Source organism: Hyperolius riggenbachi, chromosome 7, assembly GCF_040937935.1.
Source record: "Hyperolius riggenbachi isolate aHypRig1 chromosome 7, aHypRig1.pri, whole genome shotgun sequence".
Taxonomy (NCBI): domain Eukaryota; kingdom Metazoa; phylum Chordata; class Amphibia; order Anura; family Hyperoliidae; genus Hyperolius; species Hyperolius riggenbachi.
In genome coordinates, this window is record NC_090652.1 from 216,219,669 (window position 1) to 216,236,564 (window position 16,896).

Sequence of the window (16,896 nt, forward strand, 5' to 3'; positions counted from 1 at the left end):
TAATGTGTTCTGGCTTACTGCAGCACTTTATACTATCACTGTCTCTGTAATAAATCAACTTATCTCTCTCTTGTCAGACTTGTCAGCCTGTGTCTGGAAGGCTGCCAAGTTCTTCAGTGTTGTGGTTCTGCTATGAACTCCCCTCTATGCCCCTCTATGCACACTGCCTGTGTGTTATTTAGATTAGAGCAGCTTCTCTCTTCTCTCTTATCTTTTACAAGCTGGATAAATCCTCTGAGCTGGCTGGGCTTTCACATAGTGAGGAATTACAGACAAGGGCAAAGCTGTTTGCAGGAAGAAAAGAGCAGCCTGAAACTAAAGTGCATGAGAGATGCAGGGGGAAAGAAACACACAAATGATCTCTTGAGATTCAAAAGGAAGGCTGTATACAGCCTGCTTGTGTATGGATGTATTTTCTATGTGTGGACATACTGTACATCAACCTACTTCCTGTTTTGGTGGCCATTTTGTTTGTTTATAAACAAACTTTTTAAAACTGTTTTTAACCACTTTTAATGCGGCGGGGAGCGGCGAAATTGTGACAGAGGGTAATAGGAGATGTCCCCTAACGCACTGGTATGTTTACTTTTGTGTGATTTTAACAATACAGATTCTCTTTAATGAAACTCTGTACATTAACCTCTGTTCCCTTTCACCTATCAAATTCTTCCCCCTCCTCCTTATATTTGATCCACCCTATTTTTCAGCCCTGCCCTCTCCATTGTCAGTGCTCCCCTCCTCTTTATTAGATTTTATGGATCCCATGTGTTCCCTCTCACCTGCAGCCGGTTGCCTCAGGTTCTGAGGAGATGTAAGGTGGAGGACAAAGCAGGAGCATGTGTCTTTGCAGGAGAGCGGCAGAATGAGAGGCAGCCCTGGGTCCTTTCAGGCTGCTCTCGTAGTGGTAGCTGGCGGCAGGGAAAGCTGAGCGGGACTTGCCTAGCAGTGGGGAGAGCTGAGCGGCAGCAGGGAGAGCTAACTGAGCAGGACAGCAGCAGGGAGAGCTGAGAGGAACTTGGCTGGCGGCGGGGAGAGCAGCTGGCAGCAGGGAGAGGTGAGCGGGACTTCGGGACTTAGCCAGCCACATTTAGTCATAACATGTTCTGGTCGGCCAAAGCCCGCAAAACATGTACATTTTGCATACTGGCCACTTCAGCCAGCCATTTCTAGTTCTGACCGGCCAGAACCTGATGTGGCCAGATTTTGGGATCTGGCCGTAACATATATAAACGAATAGGTTTAAAACTGTCAAAAAAAAGTAGTAAGTGTTAGCTTATCTCCAAGGCCGGTGCACACCAGAAATCAGTAGGAAATTTAATTAGCACCCGAAAGGACAATGCATTTTGCTGGCATTGTCCTGCTTGCTTAGGCCCATTATGGTGCCACGTGTGTGCCTCAACTAAGCTCTGAGCACCTCAGGGAGGGGTGACCTGCATGCCAATAATAGGTTTGTCAGTATAATATTTTGCTGACAATGTTTACAGCTTTTATAATAATATTTTCTCTATATTATCACATTGCAAGAACTGTGCGTCAGATCCCGAGCATGTAGTTGTCTAAAATGCTGCACTGATCTTGCCAGATCGTTTTTATTTCTGTAGTCTTCCAAAGCAACGTTATTACATGGTAAGCTCTTGGGAAGATACGGCGGGGTGGGAGGAATACATGTAATCTTCTTACTCATATTTAGTCTGGACTTCTGCTAGGAAACGCAGGCTGTCTGTAGAGGCAACATAGCACACTTACACACAACACCTCTCCTGGTATTCATGGTACGTCTCCCACATACAGTATATAGCTTAAAAAGGAGAAAAGCAATTCAAACAGGATCAAGAGACTTCTTCATGTTATTGTTGAAAAACGCATTAACAGGAAAAAAGGATTCAGCATCTGTGGCTTTCACATACTGTATTTATTCAACATCTGATGCAGAACGAAAACCAGTCTGCTTTTCCTTAGCAAATTATTGAGGGTGGGAAGGCGTCCATGGCAATCTAATCACCAACAAAACAAAATATTTCCTATGTTGTCATTAGAAATCACAATGTTAGACAAATAAGAGCTACAGAATAGATGCCTGCAATAGTGATCCTCAGTTGTGTTAGTCCAGGACCAAATCCATTCATTGAATCAGTGCTGAGAGGGATATGGAGGCTGCCATATTTATGTAACAATGCAAAGTGCCTGGCTGTCCTGCTGATCCTCCCTCCTAACAGTTTTAAGCTGCCCATACATCTAGTGATGATGGGCAGATTCGATCAAGAGACAAATCTCTCTCTTACTCGAAGTCGGCTGCCCATACACCGCAAGCCGATTCCCGAATAATTTCAGTAGGAAATCTCTTGGGAATCGGCCGAGCCCGCTGCCTCACCACTGTGCGTGTGTGTTTATGTATGTATGTAATGTGTATGTACTGTAATGTGCATTTACACATTACCTGTCCTGTGTCACGGTGTCTGTCCGTCTTCTGCCTCTCTTCAATTAGCCACATACACGCTGTGTAGCGTGTATGCAGCTAATAGAAGAGTGGTGGGAGACATAAATGCACATCACAGCACACATACATACCATACATACATATACATTGCTAGAAAAGCAGCGGGGGGTTCGTCGCTTGTCCCGATAGCGCTCGCTGTTACCGCTGCGCACCTGATTGGGCAAGTTGGCCCAACATCTTGCAGCATTTCCAACCGAATAATGCGACCAGTTTCGGCCTGAAATTGTTCACATCATTGATCGGGCATGCACTTGGCAGCACCGATTCAGTAGGTGTTCCTGGGCAAGGCTCCCTAACACTGCTACTGCGTGGGGTCTAGTGGCTGCCTTGCAAGCGCTTTGAGTCCGGCAGGAGTAAAGCGTAATACAAATAATCAGAATTATTATTATTAAGTTTTAATGCATTTGCCACCTGCTTGTTTCAGGTGTGCGAGTCAGACACTACTGATGCATGAAAGATAAGCAGGATGCCACTGGTATTGTTTAAAGGCAATAAATATGGTAGCCTCCATAGCCCCCTCAGGTCAGTTTTCCTAAAGAGCTGGGAGCCACTACGATTTGCATAATTGTGGACATGCTGCAATTTCCTGGAGCAATCATGATTTGGCTGCTGTAGCCAATGATGCGATTGTTACAAGATTGCTACAAAACTGCTGCAAACAGCCTTTTGCGAACACAAGCTGCTGGTTGGACCACCCTCATCGAAATCCACTGGCAAAGCGCTTTTAGTGGTTCCCAGCCATAAATGTGTGTATGATTGGCTTTAAAGAGAAACTCCGACCAAAAATTGAACTTTATCCCAATCAGTAGCTGATACCCCCTTTTACATGAGAAATCTATTCCTTTTCACTAACAGACCATCAGGGGGCGCTGTATTACTGATATTGTGGTGAAACCCCTCCCACAACAAACTGAGGACTGTGTGCCAAAAAAGCATGCAGCAGCTACATCACCTGTCAACAGTAAAAATGTCACCATGTAATTAATGTCAGAATGTAAATCAGGGATTTAAAAGATTTTAGAATATGCAAACACTGACTAAATCATTTATACATAATTATTGTAAAAATGAAGCACTTTTTTTTATTACATTATTTTCACTGGAGTTCCTCTTTAACACCAAACTTAGCTGGTAACTAGTAAGCAGCAAAATGTGTAAATTCCACCGGCGTTGGAGCAAACTGTGCAGATGCCTTACTATCTGACTGCTTGGAGTAGCTGGCAAAACAAAACACTTTTTGTAAACTGATAAAAGTTTTATTTTTATCCGTTTGCTGGATCACACTTCTCTTCTTCACGCATTTTACCATAATGATTGATGAATTAATCTGCATGAATTCATGCTGCTCCCCAATCATTTTCTGCTCCTTCCTATCTTATGATATTATTGTATTGAGACAATTCTAGACAACATCAAGTGCAAAAAAGTTCAGGATCATCACAACAGAATCACAGGGGGGACATTTATCAAGAGTGTCTGAGACAAATTGGTAGGTTTTCAGAAATCCTTGCAGAACTGTCTCAGACATCTTAAGAAATCACTAAATAGTGCAGTTTCCTTCTTAAACTGTTCTTAAATAGGAAGAGTTAGGAAGGTTTCTCAGGCAGTGCAGTGTGTGAGGAAAATTGATGTTGCTGAGGTAACCAATACATCTGCTGCATTGCATCAATGCCCACCACTGGAAAGGTTAAGCATAGAACAGCTTCACAGGACACCTGGCAGCAAGGGGGAGGAGAGCTTCACAAATCATGTCTAGCCTGCACTGCACAAGCCATGTAGAAGTGCTATTAAGCACTTCTCAATTTTCTGCAGTTTAGGGATAGATTTGCACTTTTCAATTTTTTTTTTTTTTTTACAATTGTAGAGCAGTTCTAGAAATTAACGCTAAACTGCCACTATTAAGTAGGATTTAAGAATTTTATCAGCATCATGCAGAACTGTTCCCCCTGCTGGTTAGAATTGTTTAAGAAGAAAAAACTGTTGGTAAAGCTTTGTTAAATCTAGCCCACAGTTTTTTGAGTTTCTAAAGTTTAGCTTTTCTTTTAACTTTATAGTCCCTCTCAGGACACGATCTTTATTAAAGATTTATCTTCTTCCTTCTGCTCCCAGAATTTGTTCTAAAGAAAATGGTTAAAAATGTCTGCACATATCTTTACATTAGGATATGCAGCACAGCTACTTAATTGCTCTGCCGTGTTGTTCTGGCCCAAAGACTGGCAGGCTTCCTCAGACATTTCTGTGGAGCCTGCAGCTGGAACCCTGCCTCCTGCAGTTGAAACCACTCCTCCATTGACTTGGGAGAGGGAGTTGAGTGACAGCTCACCAATGGCACCCGTCTGTACTTAAACTGGCAAGAGTGGTGAACAGCATCTCAGTCACACTTGCTCCTCTGTGAAGGTTTCACTCCTCCACTAGACCGCACAACAGTGGTGGTCACGTGACTATGCTTCATATCCGAACATAAAGGTACTTTTGAGTCACCTTATGTAAAATAACCACTGTTAGGAGTAATGCTAGATTACATGCTAGCTAGATTGCTAGATGCTATACACAATGTAGTTTTTCAGCAGATTAATGGATTGAAAAGATCATTTCCGACATGTCCAATCAGCTCCTGATCGATAACGGGATCGATTTGGTGCAGTAGAGTTTAGAAAATCGATCCTGTTATCGACTGGGAGCAAATCAGACATGTTGGAAATTATCATTTCAATCCGTCAATGTGCTGGAAAATTGCAACTTGTATAACTAGCTTTAAGTTGGCAATACACTTGCTGATTTCCCCATCAATATCCATCAGTTAATTGTGATCAAATCCACTAGAAATTGATTTTGCCAATGATGCTCAATCAATTTTCCCCCAAAATCGATCAAATTGGTCGATCACACCAGATGCAAGATATAGCTTGATCAGCAGTGTGTTGGGAGTGTGGTGGTAGCTGCATTTGATTTGGGGACGATAGACGAAGAGTGTTGGCAGCAGAGCCAACGCATGTGTCTTCCTGCGTGGCTGATCCATTTCTTGGGGTTTTCTCTCCATGTCTCCCTAAGTCTTCTCTCCCGAGGCATACATACCGGACCTCTAGTGTTTGGCCTTTAGCCTTTGTCACATGACACAGTGTCTGCCATAACAACTGCTGCAGGAAAGACCCTCCAGCAACCTCTATCTGAATTTACAGCCAGGAGAGGGTCTTCTGAAAGATGCATAAACCAGACCAGAGAACTGAGCCCCAAAGGCCATGCAGCCTGCAAGTCCACTAGTTCAATAACTAGCGTAGCTCCAATTAGAACAGTATCAGGCACACACTTACATGATTTTTCGTTTCTGGGCTGGCTTCATTTTGCTGTAATCTGTTGGTTCAGGCTTCAACCTCTTCACGGCACTGAAAGGAGAACAGGAGAGAGATTTAATACGATGACCCTGCGGCTGGTTATTACCTGCACATGTTTTATCAGTGGAGTTGAAAAATAGATTACTCTGCATCCTGCAGGTGTTCACAGTAAAGGAATAATATACTGAAAATCCATAGAGCAATAATCTGCAAAAAGCACAAGATGATATTACATTTGGAATTTGAGGATTCGTTTTGGTCTCCTGGACAAATTCCAGGAAGCACCATATAAATCTGATGCTGTTTAGAAATAATGTCCTTTTTTGTTTAAGCTATAATTCAAAATGAATAAAAGAAAAATGTAGATTTTTTTGCAGCATACTACCCTATAAGACTATAAAATACAGTGACTCCTCCTGACTAACAAATGCAAATGTTTCTTTATTTTATAAACTTGCAAAGCCAGTTATGCACTCAGCTAAACAAATAAATGTATAGTTTAGAGAGGAAGCAAACAGACTGCATCTGCACTGTACAAACAGTAATCCATAGAACATATGTGTTTTTTCAGTAAATTCAAATTTCACTTGATAAATGTGAGAACTGTAAAGGATGCAGAAGTCAAACTCTGTTTGTCCAACAACCCTTTTGTAAAAACCCTCAAAACTTCATCCAAAAACATGCATCTTGCTGTTGTGTACCTTTTTCAGTGGAGTCTGCTCATAAAAATCTAACAAAGATAAAAGAGCCATAATTTCAATTTTGGAAACTAATGCTATAGCCCGTACCCATCATGCGAATGGTGTTTAGCTTTGCGCGATGATAATGACCGTCATGGCGGATCAGATCTTTTGAATCCTTGACGACTCCGCGCAAAGTAACGCGATCGCTTGACTTCCTGTTTGCGCCCATCGGGTAATCTTGTATAGCGTCGCATGACATCGTCCGCAGGAAGATGGATTGGGCATCGCTTGTCTTTGGAGGATGTTGCTGGATCCTTCTTCAGGATCCTGATCATCTACATCTGTAGACACGCCTCCATGCTGTAGCCTGTTAGGCTATCATGAGTCCTTAGAAGGGAGGTATTGCAGTAGTCATAGTACACATTGTACTAGGAACTAGTCAGGCTGGTACTTTCCTTTAAATTTTACAAAAGCTTTAGCATTTTTGTAAAACCTTTTTATCAAGTGCAGTTTTCAGTTTCCACTGGTATAAAAATGTTTTATTTTTTAAAATCTTTCTCAATCTTAACAAAAAAGAAGTAAGAAAATCAGGGCTCAGGCCAGTTAGTTGCTAAGTAAAAAACAAAAACAAACAACACAGAGTGAAATAATACTGTTTAACATATTGACTCACGCTACACATCTAGTTTAAATGTGATAATTTGACAGTAATACTAACTGCTTGTGCCAGAAGACCATTACTGCAGACAACATTCATATTGTAACCGGACACAAAATTAATGCAATTACTCCTGCAGATTCTAGATGGTAGCAGAGTTAATGGCAGTATATGTACAATATTTGCAAGTCATAAATGTACAGAATTTAATATACACATGGGTGTAGCAATAGCCCTAGCAGCTATGGGGCCCTGGAGCATAGGGGGCCCAGGGGGTACTTAAAGTGGATCTGAGATGAACTTTTATTCATTGCATAATTGTGTTCCTTTCATATAGTTTATAGGGAATTCTGCAAGCCAAATACTTTTTTTTTTGTTTTAATACTCTAATTCCCTATAAACTAAACAAGCCTCACCCACAGCTCCTCCAAAACGCCAAGGTACTCAGACCATGTAGCAAGGGCTTATGGGAGCTCAGTCCTCAGGGTAGGAGGAGGAGGAGGGGGGAGTGAATTTTTCACAGGCTGAGGGGTGGAGATGCAGTTGCAGATTACCTGTGTAATGATGACAAACAGAACATGGCTGCTCTCATTGTATCTCAGGAATAAATCATCATAAACTATTGAAGCTGTATGCAGCCAGATATGCTGTCTAAACTTTAGATAAGATAAGAGAGAGAGAGAGAGAGAGAAAGAGAGAGAGAGAGAGAAAGAGAAAGAGAGAGCGAGAGAAAGAAAGAAAGGAGAAAGAGCACAAGTCTAGTTGAGGGAACCCACGGCTGCTTTCTGCAATTTGGTCACAACCACTAATTTGTAATAAACAAGGGACACAGCAGGAAACCCTATCCACAGCAGTAACCAAATTAGGTTTAGTAAAGTTGCACGAGTGGAGGTAAAGCCCAGTGACTGAGGGTCCTGGTGTACAGTTTTAGGGTTAGGCCTGGAACCCACTAGGGCGTTTTTGGCAGCGTTTTGCCATTGCCGACGATTCCCCAAAATGCCAATGTGAGTGAGTGAGGGGGAACCCTTTACCAATCGCAGGACATGCAGCATATTGAGCGCATTAGCGCTATAAGCACTGCATACACCGTTTATCAAAGCGATTATGCAGCACTTTGGGGGAGCCGAGCGATCGCGCTTTGAATAAAACTTTCAATACTTACCTGATGTCTTGATTTCCTCCTTCCGTCCATAGCTCTGTCCCCTTAAAGGGACACTTAAGTCAAACAAAAAATAAGCGTTTTACTCACCTGGGGCTTCCAATAGCCCCCTGCAGCTGTCCGGTGCCCTCGCCGTCTTCCTCCGATCCTCCTGGCCCCGCCAGCAGCCACTTCCTGTTTTGGTGACAGGAGCTGACAGGCTGGGGACGCGAGTGATTCTTCGCGTTCCTGGCCACAATAGCGCCATATATGCTGCTATAGCATATATCATAAACCATATAGCAGCATAGAAGGTGCTAATGTGTCTGGGAACACGAAGAATCACTCGCCTCCCCATTCTGTCAGCTCCTGTCACCGAAACAGGAAGTGGCTGCCGGCGGGGCAAGGAGGATCAGAGGGAGACGGCGAGGGCACCGGACAGCTGCAGGGGGCTAGTGGAAGCCCTAGGTGAGTAAAACTCTTTTTTTTTGTTTGACTTAAGTGTCCCTTTAAGGAAGAGGTCACAGGTGCTTCTCTGATTGGTCCTAGAGAAGCCCCTATAACCTCTTCCTTTAGGGGCGGGGCTACGGATGGAAGAAGGACGCTGGGTAAGTATAATAAAGTTTTATTAAAAAAAAAAAAAAAATCGCAATCGCTCTAGGAATCACTGCACACAGTGGGTTCCAGGCCTAAGTGTTTCTCCCTGGGTCCCCTATTTCTTACATATTAGTGGATGTGACCAAGTTGACCATGAGCAGAAAACGGCCATTGGTCTATGGCCTTGATTCACTAACCGGTGCTAAGCCGGTTAGGAGGCCTTAATAGTTTATGGGCGCAAACCACAGCGTTAGGTAGTTTGCGCCCACAGGACCACCCACATCGCGCAGTAACAGTACGCGGTGCGACGTTATCGTCGCGCCCGCTGCCTTGTGAAACCGGCGCATCGGGTGCCCACCCTGAAAAATTTCGGGGGCAGCCAATGCGCTGCTTTCGTCGCACCGGGTGCGATGTTTACAGCGCAGCGGGTGCAACGACAGCATCGCACCGCTCACTATTACTGTCCAGCCGCGCTGCGCGCAATGTGGGTGGTCTTGTGGCCGATGTAGCTTTGCGCTGCTATTAATGCGCGCAAAGCTGCATTTCGGGCACCGAGTGGCTTTTCACTCGGGCGCTAACACTTACCGCCGGTTAGTGAATCAAGCCCTATGAGGTTTCCCACTGTGTCAACCTCTACTAGGTTTGCTCCTAACTCTCTTCAGATAAGGTACCCAAAGAATGATCATTTGTTGTGTTTACCATGACTAAATTATTCTGCCAGGTACTATTACACCACCATGCTTACCCGTAGAACCAGGGCAAGTTCTCCCAGCACCATGGGCCTGAGATACCAAAGTGCACTCCTCCCATTCCCATATGCAGATGTTTAGTTCCACTCGCAGAAAATAGGCTGACTGTTCAATCTCACTCCTCAACGCAACCTCCAATTTCCACCCCTTTAACATACAGCCTCTGTCCTCCCTTATAAAAAGTGCAGCCACCATTCCGCAACCTCCCTATAACAACCGTGGTCAACATTTTAATCTCTCTCACAAAATCCAATTGCTGCCATAACCCACCCCAAAATACGTGCGGGTGCCATATCTTGCCCCTGCCTTGCCCAAGATAAATGTGACTGGTACAAACCATCCCCAATAAAATATGTGGCTGTAATCTTCCCCCACCCAAGCATAACTCTTTTAGCCCTGGGTCCACTGTCCATCTAACGTTACAGCTGATGATTCTGCCCTTCAACCTGGAGTCTTCCTTCATGTTTCATGACCTCATGTAACATGAAAAAAATCAACACTGGAGCAGTGAGAAATTATCTAATAGATCAATCTAAGGATCCGATCTGACAGAAAATGGTGCTGTGTAGATGACGCTTAAATAGTCAAGAAGGTGAGATGGCTGCAGAGTGAAACAGTGAACTTGCACTGGTTTAGATATAACCCAGTATTTCATGTACCAAGACAAACATACTGCATGTGAAGTGCTGATTATTTGAAGGATAAATATATACATCATTGAGTAGGGTTGTTTATGTTCACTTGTTTCTATGTAACCAGTGACAAAGTGGACATTTCATGTAGCAAAGCATGTAATGTCTGTGTATATAGGAGTATAAAGGAATGCAAGCATGCAGCTTCCTCCAGTAAGGTGAAGCGAAAGGAACGGATTTCATTTTATCGTGATTTTACTTCCAGTGTTTTTGTGACCGCCTGTCTTCAGCCATGCCTAGCTGACACATTTGGCAGCTTGCTAACATAATCATGCCATGCATATTTCAACTATGACCAGGATCAGTAAGCTGGTATAATTAAAAGCAGGATATTGTTTTTAATAGGAGTTTATGAGATCACTAAATTTAATTAAGCGCTATTTGACACATGCATGACATGCCTTGTTCCATTGTTGGTGGTAGTGCAGGAAGCAGCAGTGAGCCAATGCAACAGATAACCTCAACCACACAAAGTTTTGGACAGTGGAGAAAAAAACTAGATAGATATAATGTTAATCTAAGGTAGCGGGTCAGTTGTCTTTTCATGTTCCACTTCTAATGTAAATGCTACATTTCCTGTTTAGGCGTTTCCTGTTCCATGACATTGAATGTCACAAGGAAAGAGCAGAAACAAAGAGAACCACAGATAGCATATTGTCAAAACTTTGCAAGGTTGTGATACAACTTTTTTTTTTCTTAATGTTCTATCTATCTATCATAATTTTAGTTTGGAGGAATTAATCATTACTGAGCAGTGATACTATAAACTCTCTTGTTCCTCCCTATCTATCTGCAACAGCACCTCTCCATTTCCATATGCAGCCCCGTCTTCCATGCTTAGTATCTGTACACAGCAGCCCATCTCTTTCATGTACAACTCCCTTGGGCAGAAGCCCTCCTCTTCCATTTATTGTTCCCTGTAGCCTCTCGATTCCATTTGCAGCTTCCCCTTCCATTTGTTGCTCCCCATAGCCATTTGGCAGCCTTCTCTTCTATATGGAAAAACCCATCTTACATGTCCAGCCACCTCCTTGGGCAGCAACTGTTAAAGGCCTAGGCCATTGTGGCCGTTCCAGATATATAACCCCAATGACAAGTTCAGAACCAGTAGAACAAACAAAATAAAAGAATTCTGGAAAGTCCTCAGTACAAATGTGTATGCTGTTAGGGCCGCTTCACACTTCAAGAGCTTTTTAAGCACCAGTGATTTGAAAAGCTCTTGCTAATGCAATGCTATGGGTGTTTTTTTTTTTACAAAATCACATCGCTCAAATGAGAACACACACATAGCAATACATTGGCAATAGCTTTTCAATTCACAAGTGATTAGAAAAAGCTATTGCAATATGAAGCAGCCCGTTCTATGGTTTCCAATATGTTTTTATTTCCTTCATTAGTAACTAGCCACTGCAGGCTTAAAAAGAAACAAAAACTAGAAAACCATTAAATTACAAATTATTTGCGTAGCATTGATATACTGTATGTACGATCATTTGTAAAACATATAAAACTGGAGTTACTCTTCAACATCACAAAAGATCTAAGAAGGGAAAGGCCTTGTTGCATCATGGATACTACAGCTTTTTTATTTATAACAGACAGGGATTTTATTTTTTCTGAAATTACAACATTAGCTATTTGTTGAGTGGTCTATTGAGTGTTCAGGTACTGAAAATGTCTTTTATTTCTCATGTTCATATCTTTAAATACATTAAAACTGCAGCACCATTCTGAGAGCCACACAGTGGTGTGTGCCCAGCCTAAGCAAACTCCACTCCACTGAAAGTTGCTGGTAACACGGTCTCCATGGTGATGTTAAAATCATGGCCTTTTGTGTGCATGTAGCTATTTATAGCTATAACGCCCAAACCATCAGCCAGACAAAAGCACAAAACCGCTGCAATTGTGCAAGAGGTGCCACCTTGCCAAATAAGTCTTGAATCTACAAAATGTATGAAACCTATGAAACTGTGACTGTGCACCTGCATTGGACAAAAGTGACATTCTTGCATGTGTTTTCATTGTTTCTTCAGAATTTAATACCAAGAAAAAAAAATCCAATTTCTGTATAAATGTTATACGTTACATAATGACATGCTTCATTACGACACAGTAACCACATGCCACAGGATAGATGTAATGTCATCTTATAGAATGGCCATTCTAGTCAGCTTTGTCATTTGAAGTTGTGTGCATGAAAAGGGGGAGCAAGAAAATGTGGGCTCTCGATTTTTTACTACAACTTAACCTAACACTATTCTCACATAGAACCCTCCATTACCGATACCTAACCTTCACCGCCCCTCATGCCTAACCCTTAAAAACACCCTCCCCACACACACTCCTAACCTTAACAACCCCCACCAACGCCTAACCCTTAAAGGGAATGTGAAGTGAGGGACATGCAGGCTGACATATTTAATTTTAAACAATACCAGGAGCCCGCACCGCCCGATATATACAGTGGGATGCAAAAGTTTGGGCAACCTTGTTAATCGTCATGGTTTTCCTGTATAAATTGTTGGTTGTTACGATAAAAAAGGCAAGTTAAATATATCATACTAGTAGACCCAGCCCGTTTAAAAACGTGCTCTAGGTCTACGGCCGCCGCCAGTGCGCATGCCCGCACCAGCCGCGCGAGCTCGCACCCGCCCACCTCGCTCGCTCGTCCAGCTCCCTGGTCCCAGCTGTCAGTTACTGCGCACAACTTCATATAATTAAGCTGCCCGTTTGCAGAAATCCCTTGTTGTTGTTAGATTCTGAAAAGGAAAATACAGAAAACCATAGCGGGTAACTTCTACGCACAGTACACCCTTGTGCAAAAACAACACACTGTGCTCGGGTTACTACCACCTCATGCAGGGCGGGGACACTCTCCCCCCTTTAATACCCTGCTCACCAAATGGCTTCTTGATAGTCTGCATATAACTTAATCTGTAAATCAGCGTCCAGGGACTGGAGGATCTACAATCAGTGTACAAACATACTCCTCATAGCGTAAAAATGTATTTAATATGGCTTGGCGGCCCCACAATAAAATCAGTGTACCATAAAAAAGATTAAAAACAGCATATCTCACATAACCGGACTAAGCAGCCAGATCTTGCCTCCTCCACGCCTGTATTCCGCCCGTATGTTGTGTGCCTGGTAGCGTGCGCGTCTCAGCTCCGCCCTACGCATTTCGTCACAGAAGGCGTGACTCATCAGGGGCTATGACACGCACGCCTCGCTACCATCTTTAATATACGAATGCCCGCCTCCACCCATCTCTTTGCTGAAGCACCTTACTGGTTAGTTCTACATCACATCATAATATGGGTTAATACCAAAGATTAAAATTATTAAGTGCCTCCCATCCATCATTTGGCATTCCCAGCATAAAAAACCATCTCTCAGTATTTTAAGGCAAACAGTTTTCACTGTCCAACCGCCTGTCACGTCAGCCCCTCCCCCATACAAACTTGAGTACAGTGTATATGGGTCTCATTGTATAGGCTTACAAATATGCCTATGTGCAATAAATGATGGACAATTTCATGCTCTATACATAACTATTAAAATTACCTCTACAACTCATCATGGTATTATTATTAAAATAAACGTTACTATCCCCTCATCCCATCCCAACTCTCCCTGTACACATAAGGTGACCCATCTCTCAAAATTTTCAAATACGCAGTTTCCAGTATCTACACACCCGTCGAACCCTCCCCATGAAGCTTAGTCATTAGCCAAAAAACAATTAATATTGATCTCAATATTCAATCCATGGGGGGTTAAGCTCCCCAACTTGTGGATCCATAAGGTTTCTAGTTTAGAAAGTTCCCGCACCCAGTTACATCCCCTCCACTTTGGGATTAATTTCTCTAAGACACAAAATTTTAAAAAATGGGCCGAGACACTATGGTCCTCATGGCCCTTTTTAATTTTATAGATATGTTCCCCAATACGGGTTTTTAGATCCCTAGTGGTCCGGCCAACATATTGGTGGCCACATGTGCACCATAATAGGTACACCACATACCGTATTTTTCGGACTATAAGACGCACTTTTTCTCCCCCAAAAGTGGGGAGAAAAAGTCCCTGCGTCTTATAGTCCAAATGCAGGGAATCCCAGACTTAAAACCACTGACAAACAGCTGACCCGCCGCATGTCGGGATTCCCTGCACTCCTGTGGTCTTGGATCCTCCTTGATGTCACCCTCAATGTTTGCCAGCATGTCCTTTGTGTTGCCTCTTTGCCCCTCGCTGCGCCATTGTCATGTACTTAGCGGCAGAAGCCGCTCGTATCAAACAGCAGACTGTCCCCATTGTGTACATAATCAGTCCGCCTGTTTGCCCCTCGCTGCGCTGTGTTATGTAAATCAGCGGCAGAAGCCGCTCGTATAAAAGGGCAGACTGTCCCGTGTATACATATTCCGTACACCTGATTGCCCCTCGCTGCGCTATGTGTAATGTAAATCAGCGGCAGAAGCCGCTAGTATCACTCACCGGACATAGCGTGCCTGCGGCGAACACGGACTCCTCTCTCGCTCACTCCTTCCCCCAAGTGCCGGTACTTCATAGTCGCGTCATTACACACGTGGTCACGCGCGACCACGTGTGTAATGACGCGACTATGAAGTACCGGCACTTGGGGGAAGGAGTGAGCGAGAGAGGAGTCCGTGTTCGCCGCAGGCACGCTATGTCCGGTGAGTGATACTAGCGGCTTCTGCCGCTGATTTACATTACACATAGCGCAGCGAGGGGCAATCAGGTGTACGGAATATGTATACACGGGACAGTCTGCCCTTTTATACGAGCGGCTTCTGCCGCTGATTTACATAACACAGTGCAGCGAGGGGCAAACAGGCGGACTGATTATGTACACAATGGGGACAGTCTGCTGTTTGATACCAGCGGCTTCTGCCGCTAAGTACATGACAATGGCGCAGCGAGGGGCACACAGGCAGACAATATATGTATACAATGGGGACAGTCTGCTGTTTAATACGATCGGCTTCTGCCGCTGATTTACATGACAATGGCGCAGCGAGGGGCAAACAGGCAGACAGAAAATGTATACACTGGGGCCAATCTGCAGTTTAATACTTGGGACAGCATGAGGATACTGGGGAGAGGAGGCATAAACTGGGGGCAGCATGAGGACACTGAGGAACAAAAGGAGGTCACTGGGGGGCAGAAGAAGGAAACTGGAGGGCAGCATGAGGACACTGGAGTAACAGGAAGAGGACACTGGGGGACAGGAGGAGGACATTGGGGCAAGAGGAAAACACAAGAATGACAGGAACAGGACAGTAATTGGGAGAACATCTACAAGATGCTCCTGGAGCATAGACGTACCAGGTTTCGTATATATACATATATTTTTTTTCCTGGTTTTTACCCTCTAATCCTAGGTGCGTCTTGTAGTCCGGAGCGTCTTATAGTCAGAAAAATACGGTATTTGGATGAACATGTCAGAAAGGTTTTAATTTCAAACCTCTTATGATTTGAAAAGGAGGTGACAGAGGTAATCGTTTCCCTCCTCTGTATTAGTTTACACCCCGAACAATTCCCACATGGGAAGAACCCCGGTAGCTGCCAGCCGTGGGCTACCCTTCTAGCCGTCGGATCTACACAGCTGGGGACCAGACTGTCTCTAAGGTTAGGTGCCCTGCGATAAATAAAGGAAGGTTTCCTTGGTAACGCTTTTGCCAAAACTGGATCACTAGTGAGAATTGGCCAATGTTTTCTGAATATCTTATCAACTTTTCTAAACTGCAAATTATAATTACTCACAAAGGATAGGTCCCTACCTGTCTTTTGGTCCCTTTGATGGCTATTTACCAAGGTGTTTCTGTCCATATTTTTTACCTGTTCCATAATGGTATTCAGGAAGGCCTCAGAGTATCCCTTTTTTAAAAAGCGGTCTCTTAATATGCCTGCTTGATCCTCATAATCCTGTATATTAGCGCAATTTCTCCGTACTCTAACCATCTGGCCCTTTGGGACCCCATTTATCCATTGTGGGTGATGGCAACTGTCCACTGGTATAAACCCATTTCTATCAGTATGTTTGAAAAAGCATTTTGTTTTAATTACCCCATTCTCCCAAAAAATGTTCAGATCCAAAAAATGAATACTCTCAGGGCTCGTTTCCACTATTGCGGTGCAGAATCGCCTGGATTCCACCGCTGTTGAAATTCCATGAAATAGCATGCGGATGCGAATTTTTACGCGTTTTTGCCGCGAATTCGCATAGGTGAGGGTATATGCGAATTTAACCATGTCACTGCCTGTTTGAATTACATTGGTACCTATGCGAATTCGCATGCGAATTCGCATGAAAATTCGCATACCATAGCCGCATGCGAATTTCCTATTAAATACATTAGCGGCGATTCGCATGCATTCCACTCGCAGGCGAATTCGTTGGCTCTTTTGTGCGTTTTTTTACCGCTGAAAAAAACGCACCTCAACAACGCTACAGTGGAAACAGGCCCATCCACTTGCATTACATGTGCGAATCCGCATGCGTTGGACGCATGCGGATTCGCGATAGTGGAAA

The 16,896-nt window shown here is 43.6% G+C and overlaps 1 protein-coding gene across 2 annotated transcripts in view; it reads right to left on the reverse strand.

Annotated features, from left to right (window-relative positions):
* SLX9 (SLX9 ribosome biogenesis factor) overlaps positions 1–16,896 on the reverse strand; it is a 221,824-nt gene that overhangs the window by 22,561 nt on the left and 182,367 nt on the right. Inside the window, exons 5-6 of one of the 2 annotated variants that reach the window (XM_068245218.1) lie at positions 5,809–5,880; positions 1,893–1,994 (exon numbers count right to left, since the gene is read on the reverse strand). In XM_068245218.1, the coding sequence (XP_068101319.1) occupies positions 1,964–1,994; positions 5,809–5,880 (103 nt within the window). In that variant the 3' untranslated portion in view covers positions 1,893–1,963. Of the gene's footprint in view, positions 1–1,892; positions 1,995–5,808; positions 5,881–16,896 lie in introns of those variants that run through there. The other variant, XM_068245217.1, reaches the window with a different exon arrangement.